This window comes from Mesoplodon bidens (assembly GCF_964165515.1).
Source record: "Mesoplodon bidens genome assembly, chromosome: 13".
In the NCBI taxonomy this organism is placed as follows: Eukaryota; Metazoa; Chordata; class Mammalia; order Artiodactyla; family Ziphiidae; genus Mesoplodon; species Mesoplodon bidens.
In genome coordinates, this window is record NC_138169.1 from 47,324,501 (window position 1) to 47,343,978 (window position 19,478).

Consider the following 19,478-nt stretch of genomic DNA (forward strand, 5'->3'; position numbering starts at 1 on the left):
GAAAAAAGGAAAGACAGAATGTGTGTAGATCATGATATAATCTAATCTACTACTCTGTCCTCTATCAAGCTTTACTGTACTTAAAAGGAATTCTCAGTTTTTGCTCTAGTTCAAGAGGGTCAAAATGACTGATTTGCATTAAAAAGTTCAGAAGGCTTCAAAGATTATCACCTACTGTTAGCATATTAGTTAGTAAATGGTATAACTCAAATTAGTTTCCACTTCAACTACTTACAACAGAGTCTACAAAAACCACATATTACATTTATAGCCTCACTCGTAAGGACAACCTTTCAAATGACAGAGCCATCATCACTTTACAAATAACTGAGAAAGTACTGAAGGTTGCTGATCAAGCATCAACAACATTTTCACCAAACTTTCTCTAGTTTTTCAGCTATTCTCAAGCTGAACTTACCATGCCCTTCCATGTGTTCTGCTGCCATTATTTTCCCCAGGGAAAGTTGAAAACAGAAAACATTGACTTTAAATGCAATAATTTCAACAAATTATAGTTACATCAAAAAGTGTTCACAGACCATTGATTACTGTAACTATCTCTGTAGCAATCATAAAATTATATTAGAGCGGAAAAAGATCTGAGGAGACACTCCAGAAAGCATTCAGTAAATGGTAGATATTGTTAATCTATTTCAACCCCTTCATAACAAAAACTAAATGATCAGATGATTTTCTCAGTTAACTAAATCCAAAAGCTAATGAGTGGGAAAAATAGGAATATACAATTAACAAGCAGTTCTTAACCAAGGGTTTTCATCGGAATTACCTGGGGAAGCTAGGGAGCTTACTTCTTTATTTTTTTAGGAAAATGTTTTCTTCTTAAAAAATTATTAAATACAGCCTCTTTTTTTCCTTAAAGAATAAATGTTTGAAGAAAAAAAGTGAGTATCTTTCTTTCCCACCTCATTCCTCATCCAATTTGCCAGAGGTAACTACTATTACCAACATGGTGCTGGTTTGTGTCATTTCTCTCTCTCCCTCCCTGTACTTATATGTTAAATACAACAGTTTTTTTTAATACTCATACTTCCTTATACATAAATGGTATTATACAGAGTATTATTATCTTGCGTTTTAACTTAATATCATGGACTTCTTTCCAAAACATCTAAATCTCTCATTTCTTTTAAAGCCACATTGTATTCCATTATATAAATGTACCACAATTTATTAATAGTCTCCAATTGATTAATACTGCCACATTAATTACTACAAAAAATGCTTCAATAAACATCTTTACAAAAAGATTTTTGAGTAACTATACAAATATTTTTATTAAACAAGTTTTTGGACGTAGAAGTGCTGAGTTAATGAAAGCTATGCATATACTTTAAAAAAAAAGCCATACCAGTAAAAATTCCCATAAGAGAATAAGAGTTCATTTTCCACTCAGCCAAAAATCATTTTTTAAAATTTTATCACTTTCATAAAAGAAAAATAACACTTTGTTCCTCAACATACATTTCTTTAATAGTAAGGCTGTTCATCTTCCATATGTTTAAGTATCTTTGTACTTTTTCTGTGAATTGCCTGTTTATGCCCATTTGTGAATGGGTTTTTGTGATTATCTGGTTTGTAAGAGCCCTTTGTACACTTAATTAATATTAGGCCTCTCATACATTTGCAAATAGTATTTCGCAGTTTTGACATGAAAGAGACTATTCTTTAGTAGTCAAACATACTATATCTTTGCTTCTATGGCTTCAAAATACTGTATCAAACTAAGAAAGAATGTTATCTAAAATGTTAGATTTTAAAAAATGTTCTCCCATATATTCTTCCAGGTTGTTCATTTTTTCATATTATAACTTAATCAAGCTATAATTATATTATCATGTAATGAATAAGAATCAGCTAGTTTGATGTCACAATACCATTCAGTGAATAACCTAACATTTCCCACTGATATGGCAAAATGACAGCTAATTATATGTAGTATTTAAATTCTCATTCTATTCCATTACTCTGTCTATTCTTATCATTGTAAACAGTTTTAACTTCTAAAGCCTTATAATACATTTTAATATCTAGAACAGGTAGATTCCCTCTAATTACTTCTTCTATTTTGGAATTTTATTTAGGTTTCTCAATAGTCAGTTTAAGTCCTACAAATTTCTTAAGTTTATTCTTAGCATGCACATGCACCCACGCACACACACATGCATGCACACACACAGCATAAAAACATTTTTTTAATTGTCTACAAAGCTTCATTAGCCTGCAAAACCCGGATGGGCTGCAATCCTGGACATTCTGAATAAAATAAGGAATATACCCTAGATATCTTTGATGGTGTGTAAATGATTCTAATGTACAATTCAATTGAGAACCAGCACAGTAAACCCTCAGCATTCTGAACTTTAATTTGACTGACCAATTCAAGAGAGACCCGGAAGTCCACAGCATATATTAATTTAGCTGAAGCAAAATTTGCCTCGTGCATCCAGTAAAACTGTTTGCTGAGAAAGAATAGATTTGCAGAGCTAAACACCCTGCACTCATATCTCACTGCAGTCTTTGTTCTTCGTTTAGGTCCTGTCTTACAGTGACACCTAAAGTAGAAAAAAAACACTGCTTTGAAACCAAAAAATGGCCCTGAAAAGAATGGCAACTGCCATCTGTGTTGATGGAAGAAAAATGGAAGAATTTCACAAAGTGATCGTTTTATCCAGAAAGCAGAGGCTTTCTTTGAATGAGCTGAAGAATAAAATTTTATTTTAGTGTTAGTTCACATCCACGCTATGACAAGTCTATCATATATGGTCTATAAAGAACTAAGGAAAAAACCCCATGATACCACTTCAACAAGACCTCCAACCTGTGAACTTTGCCCACAGCCAAGATATAATTTTAACAAAAGCTGAAAAGGCAACACTAACTTAAAATATGAAGATAAATATAAGGGAAAAAATCATTTGAGGTAGAGGTTTCCATAAACACTTCAATTAAAAAGAGGCACCCACTGCACAAACTTAACTGAATTAAATCTCAAGGATGGCATGGCACTAAGATTTTTTTTCTTTACATAATTGTGAATTTAACAGGAAAGGTGCTAGCAGCTGAACAACTTACCACAGGAACAGTTCCTCCCAAACTGGAGAAACTTATAAAAAACTGGTGCTATACTATATCCATAAGGTGATTTATTGTATTTAAATGGAGTAACAGACAAAAAGGGTTATATGACCAGAATAAATGTTCAACACAGAAACACAGACACAAGGAGGGGGAAAGCACCATGTTTTAAGCACCAAATTTAGACACACTACCTATGTGCTACTAAATGTGACATGTTTCATCATTAAACTGGGTTTGCTCTGCCATACTGAAAATCCCAGGGCATAACACAAGAATAAGACCCACTTGCCCATCAACTTACAGTGCAAAAAATAAAGTCAAAGCACAACTCTTTTCATCACAGCTACCTTTTGCTATAATGGTATTAACAAAAATCTAGGAAAAACAATTCATGAATGTCAAGACTATGTAACTCAGTTCCCTACCCTCAGGATGAGTACATTTTTCATTTTATACAGCCTTTCTAGTTAACAAAATTACAATAAATACAAATTATTAGTTAAAATTTAATAATCTTAGACATATTATGCCTAGCAGTCTTTACTTTCAAGTTATCTCAAAGAAATATCTGACAAGTATAGTAGAAAAGGCCATTGAAAATCACAATTTCTGGGGAAATATATCGCATTCACCCCCATCTGTCACCCCAAAGCAGTAAATGACAATGATAAATTTCCTAGAATTTCATGACAAAATAAATCATCCAGGCTTGAAAAAGAAAGGTAAAAACAAAGAGTTGGAAAGAAAAAGAATAATGAAAGAAAATAATAACGTTACAATGCAGACGGAAGAATTTGCTCTAAAGAAATTCTACTCCAAGCTCCTAAACCATAAATTCCTTTTACATTCACTGATAACCCCTAGGCTGAAAAACTCAGCAACATATTCAAACCCAAGTTAAGATTATTTATTATAATACAGAACATCAACACACTCAAGAACCTATATTCAGCTCTAACAAATAGTTTCTGACAACTGGTCATACCAGTCAGTGTCCATGCAGTATCAATTATTAAATATTTTTAAAATCATCCCTTAGCCTACTTAGTTATAACTGACAGAAACCTTTTTAGAATTAATGGTTCAGTTCAACAAACACCTGTAAATCATATACCATGTGTCAAGCCCAGTGTTAGGCACTAAGGATAAAAATGTAGAAAGCAACCCAGTTCCCTATCCTCAAGAAGTTAACAGCTTAAATATAATTCCCAATATAATATGACAAGTCAGGTCTCACAGCATATATGAGAGGACAGGACAGAGACACTAAGAACAACCTGGGTACTACATACAAATATCTGAAGGATATGACTGATATCAGGACTACTAAATTAAGGTGAAGAAAGAGGAAAAGGGCCGAAGTCCAAGAGAAGGACATTAAGGACATGAACCAGGACAGTAATAGGAGGGATTTTAAAAAGAGAAAGAGAGATAAGTAAAATATGTGAAGATATAAAAACATGTTTAAGAAGTTAAAAAAAAAAAAAATCCCCTGGGACTTCCCTGGTTTTCCAGTGGTTAAGAATCCGCCTTCCAATGCAGGGGACATGGGTTCGATCCCTGGTCAGGGAACTAAGATCTCACATGCCGTGGGGCAACTAAGCCCACGTGCCCCAACTACTGAGCCTGTGCACTCTAGAGCCCGTACACCACAACAAAAGATCCACATGCCACAACAAAGATCCTGCATGCCACAACTAAGACCCGATGCAGCCTAATTAATTAACTGATTAAAAATCCCCTAATTGTGTCACTGACAATATAGAAGAATATAGGAACATCTCAAGTAGTTTCTGCCTTGAGCAAGTAAGGAGCTGGCTGGTTATAATTTAAGATCAAGATCTATAAGGTAAGAAAGTAGAAGTTTAGTTATTGCTATGTTGACTCAAAGGTGCACTGGGAACACTCAAATAGGTTAAGTCTAAAAGGCAGTTGGCCATTCAAATCTAAAGCTCAAGGAGACGTCAGGGCTGGAGACAGATTTGAGAGTGAAAATCATAACTGTAAATAGATTACCTAAAACATGTATGAAGTAAAAAAGTACAATGGTCCACGGATTAAAACCCTAGGGAACATTAATATAAACACAAAGGTGTTTGTTTTTTCTGTTCTTGAGCATTCATCTAAAAAACATGTCTTTAACCATACTTACAAAGAATTACTGCCATTCTTTACAAGCCTATAGTCAATGCAACTTAATGTCTGTTGGAAACCTTCAACAGCAACTATTTAAGTCAATTTCTTTTTCTCCCTTTTGAAATATTCATAATATAGATTTAAAAAATGCATAAGATGATTTTTTAACAAGTTCATATGAATGAAAACAAAATTAAAAATTCCTGAGTAATTACTTTTTAAAGTATCAATTTTATATTAGGAAACATGTATATGCATGTTGCCTTAAATATTGTTATCCATAAGTCAAAACCTAATTCATAGAAGAAATACAGTGCATGTTTGTGGTTAATAATCATGCAGGCTTAAAATCTGTAAATAAAATAAATTCAGTTTACAAAATACTGCACTTAAAATTAATTCAACAAATTACTAAAGTAGCCAGGTTATAAATTCCCAAAGAGAGATACCCCTCTAATTTTGTTTTGCATACCCTCTCAAGAAAAAAGAAACACTTTAAAAAAAATATGAAACAATACTAATTAGAACAAATACTACACAGTTTTAGTACCTCACTGGTCAACCGTATTAGGAGAGCTGCAGCCTCTGAATATTTGCTTTGGCTTTTTAAGATTTCAGCACTAAGCAATACACATCTTTCAGCCAATACCATATTCCTAGAGGAAAAAAGACAAGAAAAATATAATTAGCACTACAATAATATTTTAGTACATCATAGTAACCATGTGTTCAACAAAAGTTTCCAATTCTAGTTTTTAAGTAAAAAGAAATCCATGTCCTTGTTCTCTACTTACCAAAAAAGGTTAAAAAAAAAAAACTTCAAAGAATTCTCATAACTCATCAAAACTTTTTAGCATTGTATAATTTTGTAGTAAGACTACAATACAAAGTCACATTTCCTGTATGAAAAAAGCTAGAACCCAACTTGTATCTCTGAATCAGCAGTTAGTTAACAAAACTTGCTTTCAGACATAAAGGAATAAAAACATTTTACCCAGATTTCTTTTTCCTTCCTTACTGCAAACTCTGGTTATGTGTGTTTCATTTTACTGACTACTTTTAGGAATAGTTAGGCATTTTCTCTCTGGTTAGTACTACTGAAATGTTTCACTTGGAGGTAGCATGGAGCCAGTGTTGCCTGGTACTGAGCAAAATCTTCTTTGTAAAAACACAAAATCAGTTGATTTTTCTTGTGGACAACTACCATCAAAAATCTAGAGTTAGATAATTTACTCTTGAAAATAATAAAAATAAATGAAAATACTTTTTACTGTGAAATTACAAGATGGAATCCTTCTGTTGAGAAATACAGTTGACCACTGAACAGTGCAGTCAAAAATATGGAGTTGGCCCTTAGTATCCACAGTTCCACATCCATGGATTCAACCAACCGTGGATTGTGTAGTACTGTAGTATATATTTCTTGAAAAAAATTCATGTATTAGGTGGACCCACAGGACTTCCCTGGCGGTCCGTCCAGTGGTTACGACTCCACGTTTCCACTGCAGGGGGAACAGGTTCAATCCCTGGTTGGGGAACTAAGATTCCACATGCCGCACATCATGCCCCCCCCAAAAAATGGACCCACACAGTTCAAACCTATCCTGTTCAAGGGTCAACTGTAGCAGCAAAGTTTTTCTCATTTTACTTTCTAATTCTTATACAAAAATATACCACTTGACCTTAAAATTACAACCAAAGACTACTAACTTGAAGGTCATTCTGAACAGTGATATTTTAAAAATACAATTCACTACTTTCAAAATTACTGTAGTGATCTGCCATAAACTTTCTACAAATCATGATTTTTTTAGAGAGTTGGTATTTATGAATATCTGAGAATGTTTTAATGAACACAAAAGACTAACTCCTCCTTGCCAGTACCTACTCACGTACTACAATATGCTCAGTTCTTAAATCTTCTTCTTAAGTAAACTTTACAAATCTTTTTTTTTTTTTTTTCCAGTACGCGGGCCTCTCACTGCTGTGTCCTCTCCCATTGCAGAGCACAGGCTCCATACGTGCAGGCTCGGCAGCCATGGCTCACGGGCCCAGCCGCTCCGTGGCATGTGGGATCTTCCCGGACCGGGGCATGAACCCGCGTCCCCTGCATCGGCAGGCGGACTCTCAACCACTGCGCCACCAGGGAAGCCCAACTTTACAAATCTTAACACAACTGTTTTATTTTTATCCTCAGCTATTTCCCCTTGTAACCAGCTATGAAGTCACAAGGCTACCAAGTTCAGGACTTTATATTAATTTGTTTATTAAAGCAAGATTTTAAAAAGTCATTTGTGTCAGGCAGTGGAATTACTAAAGATTCAAGTGTTTCTATGACACAATCCCTATCTAAAAGCAGAAACTGACATAAAACAGATAATGAACAGGGTACCATTGATTTTTATTATGATTTGGGGAGATAAAGGAGGGAAGTGAAAGCTTGAAAAAAGAAATGTATAAAGCTAAATAGGATTGCATCAGTTAAAAAGTGGAGCCTGGCAGGGGGCTTCCCTGGTGGCGCAGTGGTTGAGAGTCCGCCTGCCGATGCAGGGGACGCGGCTTCATGCCCCGGTCCGGGAAGATCCCACATGCCGCGGAGCGGCTGGGCCCATGAGCCATGGCCATTGAGCCTGCGCGTCCGGAGCCTGTGCTCCGCAACGGGAGAGGCCACAACAGTGAGAGGCCCGCGTACAGCAAAAAAAAAAAAAAAAAAAGTGGAGCCTGGCATTATAAGGGCATTGCAAAAGTAATATTGTATTTCCTGTACTTAAGAAAATTTACTTACATTTTAATATTTCTGAGACCAGGGAGCTTCTTAAAATTGATATGTATAACTAATGTAGTGTTTTCTAATTTATCCCAACATATCTATTAAATTATTGATAAACCTTACCAATTATGGTAACTTAGAAAAAAGATTATAAGGTAAACTCATGTCAGTTAAGTATGTATTTAGAAAAAGCATATAGTCTGCTATGAACAGGAGGACAAAACTGGATTGCCATGGCTTATTTGGCTATCTGGGTCAATTGGTATTTTCACTTTTCTTTTGCACCACTCCACGTGCATCTCTCCAAAGGCTCTGTGCTTCATGAAGACAAGGAAAATCTTTTCAGAGAAAGGACTTTACTGCTCTGGCTTCCTTAATGCCTCATTCTCATAGTTCTTCTACCTTTTGAATCTCACTTTTTCGGAATCCTTCAAAGGTTCCTCTTTCACAGAAGGCTGTTTCTCCTGCCAGAAGCTCCAAATATATTCTCAAACAGATTATACAAAGTATTCTATACAAAGGGCAGGATTTGATACTGGCTCCACCATTTATTAACTGCATACCCTTGGGCAAGTTAAACTCTTTAAGTTTCAATCGCCTTGTCTATCAAATGGAAGAATAATAGTATCCACCATTTCATAGGCTTGTTGTAAAGATTAAATGAGCATGTAAATTACCTTGGCATAGTGGTAAATGCTGAGCACTAAATAAATGTTAATCATTATTACTAGTGTTGTGTTGTAAACACATTGCTATGACTACTACTTCTACTTCAACATTATAGGACACAAAACTGCCTTTGTGTCTCTGACTCTAACCCATCCATTCTACATAGAAAAGTCATATTAATCTTTCTGAAAAATAACTTTTATTATATCAAGGCTCTACTCAAATATTCAGTAACTCCCCCATTTACTACTACATAAATCTTAACTACAGCTTAAAAATAATAATAAATGAGAGTTAATGCTTCCCCACGCTGATTTCTCTCTAAACACCTTTCCATATATACAAACCCTCTAACCTAGCCAGGGCTCTATTCCTTTTCAGCAGTTATGCTGTAACCAAAACATTGTTCCTGGCAATCACAATTACTAAAATGTCTTTATGGCTATCAACTACCAACCAACCTTTCTTTCAAGGTCTATTCCTCAAACATACCATGACACCGTCTCTGGACCAGTTCATAATCTCCTTTACAGGTGATGAGTTCTAACTCCCATAGCGTTTCAACAGAACTCACTATGTGTACAAAACATTTCTCATTTTCTTCCCTGGACCATTATTTAACTCTGTGTTTGCCTATTTAACAAGGAAAGTTCAAACTAGCTAACTCCTGGCTTAACAGTAGCTAAAGTTAGAGATGTCCCCAAAATATAAATCACCCTCAATAGAACAAATAACCTCAACATTACATATAACAAATTCCTAACCACATATCCAAACAAAATTGGAAAGGAAAGGAAAATGTAGTAAAACCCTAGTTTTAAAAGATCATCTTGGGCCTCCCTGGTGGCGCAGTGGTTGAGAGTCCGCCTGCCGATGCAGGGGATACGGGTTCGTGCCCCGGTCTGGGAGGATCCCATATGCCGCGGAGCGGCTGGGCCCGTGAGCCATGGCCGCTGGGCCTGCGCATCCGGAGCCTGTGCTCCGCAACGGGAGAGGCCACAACAGTGAGAGGCCCGCATACCGCAAAAAGAAAAAAAAAAAAAAAAAAAAGAAAAAAAAAAAAGATCATCTCATCTTATCTATATTAACTTGATTTGGGAGCTTATTTAAGTTTAAAGCATAAAAAACAAAGAACCATTTATATCTAATAACCATATAAATGTCAAATTTACCTCTAAATGGATAGAACATAAATATTCTAGTCACCTACTTGCAGATATCCCTGTATGTCTGGATTGCAGTATCCATATAATGTGCAGGGTATGGCCTGGGTGCTCCTGGCTGAAGGAACGCTGACACTGCTGCCATTTCCTAGAGAAAAAGACATTATTTATAGTATTTCAAAAGAAGAATATTCTTGTAGTTTAGCATTCAGGCAGTCTAAAAATTGGAATGAAGTTTGCTGAGTTTTTTTATGTATCCACATACATAAATCTGAGAGCCTAACGCAGACTTGGAAAATATATTTATATGCTTTAAGTTTCAAAATTCTCTAGTCAAATTCCAAAGTCTGTCATTCAGTATTTAAACGAGTTTTTCCAAGAAGACCTAGTAAACAATTTCAGTCATGGTATATACACAACTACACTTTCAGTCATGGTATATACATAACTACACTTTCAGTCATGGTATATATAACTACCAAGTGAGCCTAGCTTAAGATTTCTGCTGCCACCTCCTCCTCGTTATTCCCTCTTCCTTAATGACTAAAGAACAGACCAATGACAGAACCATATAGAGAGAAACAAAATAAACTGCGTCTCTTTCCAATGCACTGGCTTCAAAATTTGAAAACAGAGCTCACAACAGCTTGCAGTATGTATCTTTTCAGCTACTTACACACTCTATAGTTTATATCCTATACCATACAGAAGGCACAGACACCATTTCTGAGACCTATACTACTGTCAATTTTCCAGGACTTCTTATTTCATTTTAAAAACCCATTCCATTGTTAATAATTCAAATAATATACAATAGTGCTGAAGAATTTTGAAATGAAGATGAGAATGAAGGTTTTGGCTTCTACACTTGATCTTAGCCAAAAGGCCGAAAAGCGATGGTTTTGGCTTCTTAGTAAAATATTCTATTATGTCCATACTCGTGGTCTCATATAGACCAAGTTTTAATAAAAATTTAATTAGAAATAAATGAAACTTTCATACACTGGGGAAAAACTTGTTAATGCCAATCCACTTTTAGGATGAATAAACATTTTTCTGCAACAGTTTTTAAAATAGAAAAAAAATACAGAAATAATTTAATTATCTAAAAAAAAGGAATTATCTAAAAAATGAGATATGATTAAAGCTTTTAACCTGACAGACTATATAAGTTCCATGACAGTATGAAACATATGTTTCAGAATACCTCTGTATCTTCAGCACCCAGCAGCGTCTGCTCAAAAATTTATTGAAGAAACTGGATGAAAATACGTGATTTTCACGTGAAAAAATTTTCTACAGCTCTGAAACATCATGTTTTCTTAACTAGTTTAAATTTTAACTAATATACATAATGATAGGGGGCGGGATTCCCTGGTGGCGCAGTGGTTGAGAGTCCGCCTGCCGATGCAGGGGACACGGGTTCGTGCCCCGGTTCGGGAAAATCCCACATGCCGCAGAGCGGCTAGGCCCGTGAGCCATGGCCGCTGAGCCTGCGCATCCGGAGCCTGTGCTCTGCAATGGGAGAGGCTGCAACAGTGAGAGGCCCGTGTACCGCAAAAAAAAAAAAAAAAAAAGAAAAAAATATATATACATAATGATATACATAGGGGTCTATATTATACAAAAAAATCTAATATATATTATATATGGTATATTATATAAAAATACATTATATTTGCTATATATGAACTATATATACTGCATATATATACATCAAGAAAAGTGTACTAAGAAAAAATCCTATAAGAAAAATAGGCCCCAATTCTAAGTTATTTTCTAATTTCATTCTATAAGAAATTACAAATCAATATACACACAAACTGACAATTTCTAAGGATACAGTGAGAACATGCAGAATGATCACCCCAAGTTACTGCACAATCTTCAATAATCAACCATTAAATCATTTCTTATAGTCTACAGTAATGGATTAATACATTTCACGAAGACTTTCATCAAGAACTGGAGTGATCTACTTAAGCTTCAGCTAGTTATGACTAATTTAACTACAGAAAAACCATATTTCTCCAAGAATTCCTATTATTGGTTTCACTGTGATATATCTTTTAACTTTACAGTTAAAATAACTGAGTATCTTCTTAACTATCATCGAAAAAGCCGGGCAATATAGTCTGTTATCAATTAGCTACTATGTGACTGGTAAATAGGAAAGAGATATCAGTTCAAATGAAATTTTTATTCATTCAAAAATAGTTTTTCTTAGGCAACGGGATCAAATATAGCAAATATAGAATTATAACCTTCAGCAGGAAAGGAAAAAGCTCTGAGCTTAGCTGTTGCTCAAGCAGGAGCTTTTTAAATCTGTATTTTAAGAAAATATAAAATGAATGCCTACACTTCGTATCTGTGTGTGGCTGGGGGGCTGGAGGGGGCCTCTCTAGAGACTTATGCTCCCAGCCTTGCACAGTTCTTGGTTTAAGGCAGGCTGCGTTTCCTTCCATGCTCACCTTCATGGCAATTACACTGATTACAAGTTCCTCTTCCCCACCCCAATGTTCACGTATTGTTTTTGCGTACTTTTTTATTCCTTGAGATAACCTCCTGCCATGCTAACCTGCCTCACACAAACACTTTATGCTCTGGTTACAAACATACATAGGTTTTATGAGACTCTCCCAGCCCTATTTTTCTCTAAGGCCTATTATTTTTAGGGCAGCTATTCTAGACTACAAAGATTTTTAGGTATGCATATATTATGCTACAGCAGCTATGCCTTTATTTTCCAGTGTTAAACTACTTTCTCTCATATAGCTGCTACTAATATGCCTCCATCTAAATGATTTAAATACAGTATTTATCAGACTGCAGACAGAAATGAAAAAGCTTAAGTACCATAAAATCATAGCAAGTTTTTGTCATACTTTTCCAAGATTTTACCAAACTTTCAATTTGCAGATGCATTGTGTACAATTTTGAAATTATAAACTTATAAATGATGAAATAACATTTAAGTGTTTGTGATTTTATATTAGCTCATATTAGATGACTACAAGACCAGAGACTGTCTAGTCAAGGACAATTCACATAATTTTTCAAACACTCTTATTCATAAAGGTAACATATTTTCAGTTCCTGAAGGTTTTTTAAAAGTTAGCTGACTTTTTAAAATTAAAAATACTAAGAAATAAAAAATAGTAATTTTGCTATTTTAGTTTTACATTTTAAAATCACCTATTTTATTTTTATAGACATAGTATTAAAATAAATGCAAAAGAGATGGCAGTTATTAAACAAGTATCTACACGATAATTATCAATGAAGTAGAGTTCTTATGAATTTTTATTCTTTCCACTTTTGTTTATAGCTTGTGTGTCTTTAAAAAGATTACGTAGGGGGGCTTCCCTGGTGGCGCAGTGGTTGAGAGTCCGCCTACCAATGCAGGAGACACGGGTTCGTGCCCTGGTCCGGGAGGATCCCACATGCCGCGGAGTGGCTAGGCCTGTGAGCCATGGCCGCTGAGCCTGCACGTCCGGAGCCTGTGCTCCGCAATGGGAGAGGCCACAACAGTGAGAGGCCCGCGTACCGCAAAAAAAAAAAAAATTACGTAGGCACGCAGGGTGCGGGGGAGGAAGCTCGTGAGGGGCGCAGGCCCTCTCCCTCCTCCAGGGCTGCCGCTCCTCCTTCTGCGCTGCTTGTGTGCCCGTAAGGGGCAGAACTCGTTTGTGAAAAGTCAGCTGAGGAGACTCTAGCTCCCGCCATGGCCAACGAAAGCAGAAGGAAGGAGTCAAGACTAAGAACAACGATCATATAAATTTGAGGGTGGTGGGGCAGGATGGTTCTAAGGTGCAGTTTAAGAGGCATACACCACTTAGTAAACTAATGAAAGCCTATTATGAACAACAGGGGTTGTCAATGAGGCAGATCAGCTTCTGATTTGATGGGCAGCCAATCAATAAAACAGACACACCTGCACAGTTGGAAATGGAGGCTGAAGATACAATTGATGTGTTTCAGCAGCAGACAGGAGGTATCTACTAAAAAGGGAACCTGCTACTTTACTTCAGAATTCTGTTCCTCCAGACGAAGAAGACTTTCTCAATTAGAAAACTGCAACTTGGTTCCACCACATCCTGACTACTACAATATAGCTTCTCTACTCTTTCATTCTCCCCTTCCCCATTCCTTTACTGTACATAAAGTAACTGGTGTATGTGCAAAAGCATATTGCATTTTTTTTAACTAAATGGCCAATGGTATGTTTTGATCGACATCAAATGGATATGGGATAGTATACTCAGCAAGTTATTTTGCTCTCGCTGTTGAACAACAACAAAAAAAACATAAATATCCTTGCATACCTTGTTGCAAGGAGAATTTTAATGTTTTTCATTTATCATTGTAAAACCAAGGACAATTTTATACCTTTTTTGTACATAGCTATTATATGTAGGGGAAGCTGTCTTTAAATAGGGATAAATTACTCTAAAAGAAATGAATCCTATAGTTTTTCCTTCAACTTAAGCATCTTGTTTAAGTAAACTTCTTGTTTAAATAAATTTAGAGTATGTAGAAAGTAACAGTGCTAGTTTACTCTTTTCTAAGCACAGAAAGCAGATTATAAATATATTTATGACAACTTTTCAATTACATTAAAAGGTTATAAGGCAACATAGAAAATTCTTTCTGAAACACCCAGGTTTTATACTGATTACAAAAACTAACATAGCCAATGCTTACTGACAGCTTATTATATATATAAGATAGTGTGCTAGGCACCTTACAAACCTTATACCTTATCTAACCCTATGCCATTAGGATTCCCATTATACAGATGAGAAAACTAAGGCTTAGAGATGTTCAATAACTTGCCTAAGATGAATTTTATTTGTACTGATATCTCTTTCCTATTTACCAGTAACATAGTAGCTAACTGATAACAGACTATATTGCCTGGGTTTTTCGATGACAGTTAAGAAGATACTTAGTTATTTTAACTATAAAGTTAAAAGATATATCACGGTGAAACCAATAATAGGAATTCTTGGAGAAATATGGTTTTTCTGTAGTTAAATTAGTCATAACTAGCTGAAGCTTAAGTAGATCACTCCAGTTCTTGATGAAAGTCTCTGTAAAATGTATTAATCCATTACTGTAGACTATAAGAAATGATTTAATGGTTGATTATTGAAGATTGTGCAGTAACTTGGGGTGATCATTCTGCATGTTCTCACTGTATCCTTAGAAATTGTCAGTTTGTGTGTATATTGATTTGTAATTTCTTGTAGAATGAAATTAGAAAATAACTTAGAATTGGGGCCTATTTTTCTTACAGGATTTTTTCTTAGTACACTTTTACTGATGTATATATATGCAATATATATAGTTCATATATAGCAAATATAATGTATTTTTATATAATATACCATATATAATATATATTAGATTTTTTTGTATAATATAGACCCCTATGTATATCATTATGTATATTAGTTAAAATATAAACTAGTTAAGAAAACATGACGTTTCAGAGCTGTAGAAATTATTTTCACGTGAAAATCACGTATTTTCATTCAGTTTCTTCAATAAATTTTTGAGCAGACACTGCTGGATGCTGAGGATACAGAGGTATTCTGAAACAGATATGGTTCATACTGTCATGGAACTTATATAGTCTGTCAGGTTAAAGGCTTTAATCTTATCTCAGTTTTTAGATAATTAATTCTTTTTTTTAGATAATTAAATTATTTCTGTATTTTATTTTCTATTTTAAAAACTTGCAGAAAAATGTTTAGTCATCCTAAAAGTGGATTTAACAAGTTTTTCCCCAGTGTATGAAAGTCTATCTCACACCAAAGTACATGTTCTTAACCAATATATAGTCTTAGATCAGAAAAATACATTTCAAACAATTTTAAATCATTTTAAGAGATCAAAAAGCATCTTCCAAAAAAAAAGTTTTTATACTGTGAATACAGTGAAAACTGTAATTCAAATTAAATAGAAAGTACTAATCAAATCTAAGAAACCAACCCTCACATATGACCATGTTTCAATGCACTAGTTTAAGAAAAATTCATCAAGATATCATAAATGAATTCAAAACCTATAAAGCATTGTATGCTATTTGAGTACAACTTATCCCTAGGTATTTTGCTTGCCATTTCATAAATAAAAATTTCTAAGTCATTTATGGTAGCAGAAGCAAGAAATTACAATACTACAGAATACCAACCAAGGCACCAGCTGCATAAAGCATTGCTTGATCATTAAGAAAATCTTTCTTTGCAGTATGATAGCAACTGTAAGCCAAATCATAATGCTGCACCAAAAAACATAAGTCAGCCATTTTCCTGATTTGAAGCTCTGGAGCTTCTGGTGGATACCTGTAAATACAAATTAAGTTAAGAAAGGAATTTATAATTTATGACCTTTAAACCATTAAATATTATAAAATGTCTAAAAAGATGCCCAACTGTCCAAAACATAAGAAAAACTGATCCTGTTTGAAAAGCATTCTACCTCCAAGGAGAGAGTGTCATTTCTCAAAGATATTCAGAAACAGAATGTTACATCCTTATTTATATAATTTATATCCCTATACTGAGAACTTCTCAACAGGAGGCAAGCATTTTCTCTATTGTCAAATTATGAAGTAAATAAATGATCAATTCCATGTGACTCACCTTTATGTACAGCAGAAAAAAAAAAGAAAATCTAAAAACAGATTTTATATTAAACAAAATTTCTAAATATATGCCATGTCTTAGAATTATTAGACCTCGATACTTTAATGTAGTTATTAATGAATACTTAATCTAACTCCATCTTTTTACAAACAGGAAAACCGACCTAAAATAAAGTGACCCTCCTTATTGTTTATTTTTAGATATCCAATTATAGTTTTTTAATTTAATATAATTTACTTATGGTCACTATTCTTATCTACCCCAGCTTTGACCAATATGAAACTAAGAAACTAAAGAGACAGTCAATTTTTTGCAGAACATCATACAGTCAAACACTAATCAGAGTCAAATACAGGAAAACTAAAAACAATAATATTTTACTCACAGCAATCCAGATGTATTTTTTAGCTCATTAATGCTCTTTTCTGGAACTTTACTGCCACTAAACCATTTTTTAGTTGCAGAAAATAGAGATCGACTCAAACCTTTTCTTGATATTAGCTAAGAAAAAAGATTAAACATATTGACAAATATCAGAATTTAATATTTTTCTCTTACATACAAAAGAAAAAATTCTAAATAACTAAAGTTTTAAGAGTGAGCAAATGTGCATTTTAACAACATTGATTTAAAGAAAACTGTCCAAAATGCTGACAAAATCCCTAGTGAAAATAAATAAGCCTCTTCTAGGATTTAACAGAATTTCATCACTGATAGTAATGTTAATAAACCTTAATATTGGTCTATTTTTAAAACAAAAACTTAAGTTCTTTAAATAACTTATACTACTATATTCTCAAGTTTACTATTTACTGAAATTTTTTAAAATACTAGTGCAAATAATTAAATCTTACCTGATCATTTAATTGCCGAATTGTTTTCTCTATATGTGGCAAGAGGCCCCGAAATGTGAACTCCTGTATAAACTGTCGAATTCTATCATGATCAGTAAGGGTTAAACATGCACCATGAATAATTCCAGCATTTGCTTTCTTTGTTTCATGTGATGAAGCAGATTTTACATGATCTGGGCCATCAATGCTGTTAGAAGAGTCACCAGATGGGTCCAATTGAAGCGGGTGAGTTCTAAAGTTGTTTGGTAAGCCATCTACTGAAAAACAAATCTTTCTTTTACTCTCAGAAAACAACAGAAAATTGTGATATTACTACCATATTACTAAAGAAAAGAAAGAATGTTGGAACCGTTTATCTTTCTGTATGTCTTAAGAAATCTAAAACATTAAAGTCTTCCCCCTAAAATTTTAGGACTTGGGTTAATACTATTACATGTAATATAAATTTTTTAATTCATGTAAGGAAATGAAGAAATATAATGTTAAAACATAAAGAATTACTTTTAAATAGCACAATAAGAAAAATTATAACGAAAAATTTTTAAAGCTATCACTGTCTAAACTGTAATTTAAAATACAAAAATAAAGCTCTCAAGATCATGTGAATTAGGGGAATAATTAATGCTACACATAATATCTTCCCTTGCTTTCTACCAAAAAAAATTTTTATGAAGCCTGATATATTACTCTTAAAAAACAAATTTTTAAATGTCAAAAAACATCAAACTCAAATAACTCAATAAAATCTTCAGAGGAAAAGCTAACCTGTCCATTATCTTTTTTCATCATGAAAATTCCCCCATCTTTTACGTATAAAGATTTAACAACAGTGCATATTTTCAATCAAAAGAGAAACTTAGAGAAAGTATATCAAGACCTTTGACTTCGTTATCTAATCCATCCAATGAAAGCAAGTTACTATCAGAATTCTTATTTGAAGTTATAGTACAAGGGCCATCTTCATATGATTCCTATCAAAATAAAATTTAAACAACATTAATGGTTATATTTAATCATGTTTAAGATACCATCAAATTCATCAACAACTATGGTAAATCTCTTTTTTTTTTGCTACAGCAACTCTTTTCTTCCAATCCTCCAAATTCTTAACTTCTTCCATGTATCATACTCTATCACTTCAATCCACACCTACTATACTCTTAAATTCTGTTTCACATGCAACCTACTATCCTCATTCTTCTGAATTCAAGTTACTTCTATCTCAGTTTTTCTGTTTATATGTGATATGCACATGCTTATATGAATACCTGTATATGTATCTATGTAAGGAATAATGGCAAGACAGATGGACTACTAGAGTCAAGCAGGGGTAAAAAAATAAGGATGGTATGGAATCTGCTGGATCACAGATGCAGCGTTAATAGGTTGGAGTGCATTCTGAAAACACAGAAGTGTTCTGGAAAAATATCCAATGCAACGTTTACTTGTAAAAAGGGCACTGATTTCAGCCAACAAAAAAAACCTTTAAAAATATGGGGCTTCCCTGGTGGTGCAGCGGTTGAGGGTCCGCCTGCCGATGCAGGGGACACGGGTTCATGCCCCGGTCCGGGAAGATCCCACATGCCGCGGAGCAGCTGGGCCCGTGAGCCATGGCCGCTGAGCCGGCACGTCCGGAGCCTATGCTCCGCAACGGGAAAGGCCACAACAGTGAGAGGCCCGTGTACAGAAAAAAATAAATAAATAAATAAAAATTAAAAAAATAAAAATAAAAATACCCAGACTACTCCATGAGACCACTAATACTATGAGGTATTATTCTGAGTGCCAGACTTTGAGAAAAATATATAAACTAGAACTTAATAAGAAGAACGTGGTCAGAACAAGAAACAGTCTAAAAACAACATTTAAGAAAGAGTTGAAAAAACAGTATATTTAGCCTAGAAAAATATTTTAAAAGACATGAGAGCTATCTTTTATAATTTGAAAGTTGTCTTAATGGAAAACTGATATGGTCCCTATAAGATTGAGTACAAGCAAAGGGAGAAAAATTCTGGTTGATCCTCAAGCTGCTCAGACATGGAACAGGTCACCTGAGAAGACAATGAGTACTTTTACTAGATGAGGTCATTTATAGGTTTAAAGGAAATTAAAGCATTAGAACAGGGGTTGGATTTGA

General features: G+C 34.3%; 1 protein-coding gene and 1 pseudogene across 4 annotated transcripts in view; one reads left to right on the forward strand and one right to left on the reverse strand.

The window, feature by feature from the left end:
* Positions 1-19,478, reverse strand: part of TRAPPC8 (trafficking protein particle complex subunit 8) — a 92,874-nt gene that overhangs the window by 51,078 nt on the left and 22,318 nt on the right. For 2 of the 3 annotated variants that reach the window (XM_081252085.1, XM_081252083.1), the window contains exons 6-11: positions 18,219-18,312; positions 17,342-17,598; positions 16,873-16,988; positions 16,034-16,184; positions 9,885-9,985; positions 5,786-5,891 (exon numbers count right to left, since the gene is read on the reverse strand). In XM_081252085.1, the coding sequence (XP_081108211.1) occupies positions 5,786-5,891; positions 9,885-9,985; positions 16,034-16,184; positions 16,873-16,988; positions 17,342-17,598; positions 18,219-18,312 (825 nt within the window). The remainder of the gene's footprint in view (positions 1-5,785; positions 5,892-9,884; positions 9,986-16,033; positions 16,185-16,872; positions 16,989-17,341; positions 17,599-18,218; positions 18,313-19,478) is intronic. The other variant, XM_081252084.1, reaches the window with a different exon arrangement.
* On the forward strand, positions 10,684-14,097 carry LOC308627135 (small ubiquitin-related modifier 2-like; annotated as a pseudogene). The gene is made up of 2 exons: positions 10,684-10,736; positions 13,551-14,097. The product of its transcript is annotated as a small ubiquitin-related modifier 2-like (transcript).